General features: G+C 25.7%; 1 protein-coding gene across 1 annotated transcript; it reads left to right on the top strand.

Moving 5' to 3' along the window:
• The first annotated feature begins 524 nt into the window (after positions 1-524).
• LOC107492670 (transcription factor bHLH100) lies at positions 525-1,630 on the top strand. Its single transcript, XM_016113717.3, has 3 exons — positions 525-773; positions 852-1,238; positions 1,314-1,630. The coding sequence occupies exons 1-3, from the start codon at positions 525-527 to the stop codon at positions 1,392-1,394; spliced, it is 717 nt and encodes a 238-aa protein (XP_015969203.1). The 3' UTR covers positions 1,395-1,630.
• Positions 1,631-3,536: the final 1,906 nt, after the last annotated feature.

The raw sequence follows: 3,536 nt of genomic DNA on the forward strand, positions 1-3,536 counted from the left end.
AATTTTTTGCATATATAATTTTTTAATATTATATATATTATTAGCCCCCATAATAATATATTTGAATCTATCCCTATTAAGAATTGTTAAATAATTTAACTGATTTGATTAAATTCTCAGTTAACGGCTCTCAATTATTATCAATTTCACCTAAAATTAAATTAAATGCACCTAAATTTTCATCATAATTGATTGAATTAATTCGTGTTCAATTACAAAATGAAAAAAAAAATGATCGTGTGGTGTGTCTTAATTATAAGTATTGATCCACACTCTCTCACACAGATACCACACATTCCTGCAGACATGCTATTTCATTTTATAATCTTCTTCTATAAACATAATATATACTTTGCTGAATTATTTAGTTCAAACTGAAATATTTGATAATAACTGCCCTCTTAAAATAATAAAGGATGATGAAAGTCCATTTGTTTTCATTATTGTACAACTAACCGCCACTCATTACTTAATCATATATATATAACTAAGCAAGAGTAATTATTCGTAATTGTAGCAAATAAATGTCCATGATGCTTGCATTATCCTCTCCAACAAGTATGTTCCCTAATAACATGGAATGGCCCTTAGAGTTAGAAGAAGAAGAACTAAGTCATAGTCATCATGAATACTTCAACTCAGAAGAGTATCCATTACTCTCTTCTTCCATGGCCAAGAAATTTAATCACAATGCAAACGAGCGCCACCGCCGCAAGAAGATCAATGCCTTGTACTCTTCTCTCCGGTCAATCCTCCCTGTTGCAGATCAAACGGTATGTTACTCTTTCAAATTAATCATTTCTCATCAAATTAAACCAGCTTATTATATATGATATTTATTATTATTGCAGAAGAAGATGAGCATCCCAGCAACAATTTCAAGAGTGTTGAAATACATACCTGAGTTGCAACAACAGGTGGAAGAACTGATCAAGAAAAAGGAGGAGCTCTTGTTGAGAATTTCTCGGCAAGGGGATATTAATAATGATGATGCTGCAGCAGCAGCAGCAATGAACAAGAAAGGCCATCATCATCAGAACTCTTCTGGCTTTCTGGTTTCATCAAGTACGATCAGTGACAGTGAAGTTAGTATTCAGATCATTTCTTCTTATGGAATTCAAAAGTGTCAAGTATCTGAAATCTTGGTGTGTTTAGAAAATCACTATGCCCTTCAACTGCTAAATGCTTCTTCCTTTGACACCTTTGGAGGAAGACTCTTCTACAACCTGCATTTTCAGGTACTTTGCAATATTATTATTGGTTGCAATATTATTCTAACTAATTAATTAATTAATTGATTAATAATGTTTCAGATGGAAATGGCTCATACATTAGACACAGAAGTTCTCAGCGAGAAGATCTTGTCAATATGTGAGAAGCATCAAAGGATATAATATTTATGTAATGTAAACAACTAAACATAATATAAATATTTTCTTTTTTTAGTCATAGCATAGTGATAGATTAAATCCTTCAATATTCTCTTGTTTCATCAGATCACATGTATTATCGATATTGATGACGTCAGGAGAATTAATACTTAATGGGGGTGTGATGTCATGATCACAATTTGTATTATATTTTATTGTATTTGTAGTTGCTACTATATTATGAACCAATTACAAAATAAGGCTTGTGTGTGGAATGCATGGGCACGTGCTTATCATAATCTACATTGCCACATCAGCAGCCACGGTAGCTAATTATGAATGCCCTTATATGGACCTCAAAATTACTAAATTATTAAGTGCATGTTTGGGTGCCATTATTTTGTTAAAAAAAGATTTTTTTTCAATGAAAAAAGATCTTTTTTTATTTTTTAACGTGTTTGGCAAATTTCTAGTAGTAAAAGTAAAAGCACTAGTAAAATAAAAAAAAGATTTTTTTTGAGAAGCTGTAATTTACATCTTTTTTTAAAAGATCTTTTTTCCTTAAAAAAAATGTTTTTCATGTAATAAATAAATAAAAAAATACTTTTATATTGTTATACCCAAACATAATTGATAGATAAAAAAACATTTTTACATGAGATATCCAAACATAAGATTACTTTTACTTCTCTATAAGATCTTTTAAAAAAAGATAACTCAAAAAAAGATCTTTTTTTAGAAACTCACCCAAACAAGACCTAACTCTTCTTTTGTGGTTTCAATGGATAATTACTCATATTTCCATTCAGAAGTTCCACTATTGTGAAGTAATTAGCCTATTGTAAATAATTAGTGATTTAGTGGTATATATGTTTTGGATCTGTTAGACGTCTAAGTTTTATTGTTATCTAAATTTACTTAAGCAAATTTAATATAATAAAAATTACTCTCATTAATTAAAAGATGAATTTTATAATGTAAAAATAAATTTTTTTACATATAAAAAAATTAAGGTGACATAAGTTTAGAAGTAATATCTATCTTTTTTTTATTATTATTTTATTCAGATGTGATAAGATAAATGCATAAAAATTTATATTTTGTTTTTTTTCAATTAAATATTGATTCTAATAAAACTTTAATGACAAATATATTTTTATTGTATTGAGCCAAAGAAAAGTTTAGATCGTAATGAATTACTATTAAAGAAATATATTGTATTGTGTTTACTTTATTAAAAAAATTAATTAATTTTTATTAAATATTTAAGTATGTATAAATAATGATAAATACTACAAAAACTAAATATTAAAAAAATAAATATCCAAATTCAAAATTTAGTCTCTAAATTATTGTGTATAATACTAAATTTTTCTTACAATTTATATAAAAAATTAACAAATGTTATTTTTATTTTGTGAGAGTACCTTTTAAAAAAAATTATCAATAATATTAATTTTTTTATATTTTGTATAAGAAATTAATAAGTGTTATTTTTATTTTGTGAGAGTACCTTTAAAAAATTTGTCATTTGATTTATGAATTAGTTAAAAAAATTCTATAGTCCATGAATTATTTATTTTTTAAAATTAATTTATAATATTTTGATTTATAGTAAAAATGATCATTTATTTAGAATTACAAATATAACAATAAAGTTAAATTTAAAAATTTGAAAAAATATTCATAGGCAAAACTGGAATATAAATAAATATTCATACCTACCAAATAATTTTAGTTATGTTTCAGAGTTTAGACTCCAATTTTGTTCTTTAAATTTTTTTCTCATTTTTTTAATTTAACTTTGTTGTTATATTTTTATTTTAAATAAATTATCATTCATAATATAAATCAAAATATTATAAATTAATTTAAAAATAAATAATTCATGGATTAAAGAATTTTTTTAACTAATTCATAAATAGTTTTTAGAGTAATTAACCAAATCAGTCCCTAAGGATTTTAGAATCGAACATTTTAGTCCCCAAAGAAAATTAATACACAGAGATTAATCCCCAAGATTTTACTCTGGCAGACAAATTAGTCTCCAGTTCATTTTCCGGCAGTGTAATTACCCAGCCAAAAATTTAAAACACGGACATTTTAGTCCCCAAGAAAAACTAATGTACAAATCAATCCCCAACATTTCTCTTTGTTAGAACGAGC

Source organism: Arachis duranensis, chromosome 6 (assembly GCF_000817695.3).
Source record: "Arachis duranensis cultivar V14167 chromosome 6, aradu.V14167.gnm2.J7QH, whole genome shotgun sequence".
Classification (NCBI taxonomy): Eukaryota; Viridiplantae; Streptophyta; class Magnoliopsida; order Fabales; family Fabaceae; genus Arachis; species Arachis duranensis.

Excerpts from the sequence above, each read along its gene's own strand:
- LOC107492670 (XM_016113717.3), top strand. The coding sequence starts at position 525 with ATGTCCATGATGCTTGCATTATCCTCTCCAACAAGTATGTTCCCTAAT. Across the intron at positions 774-851 it reads TCCCTGTTGCAGATCAAACG|AAGAAGATGAGCATCCCAGC; the intron begins GTATGTTACTCT and ends TTATTATTGCAG. Across the intron at positions 1,239-1,313 it reads TCTACAACCTGCATTTTCAG|ATGGAAATGGCTCATACATT; the intron begins GTACTTTGCAAT and ends ATAATGTTTCAG.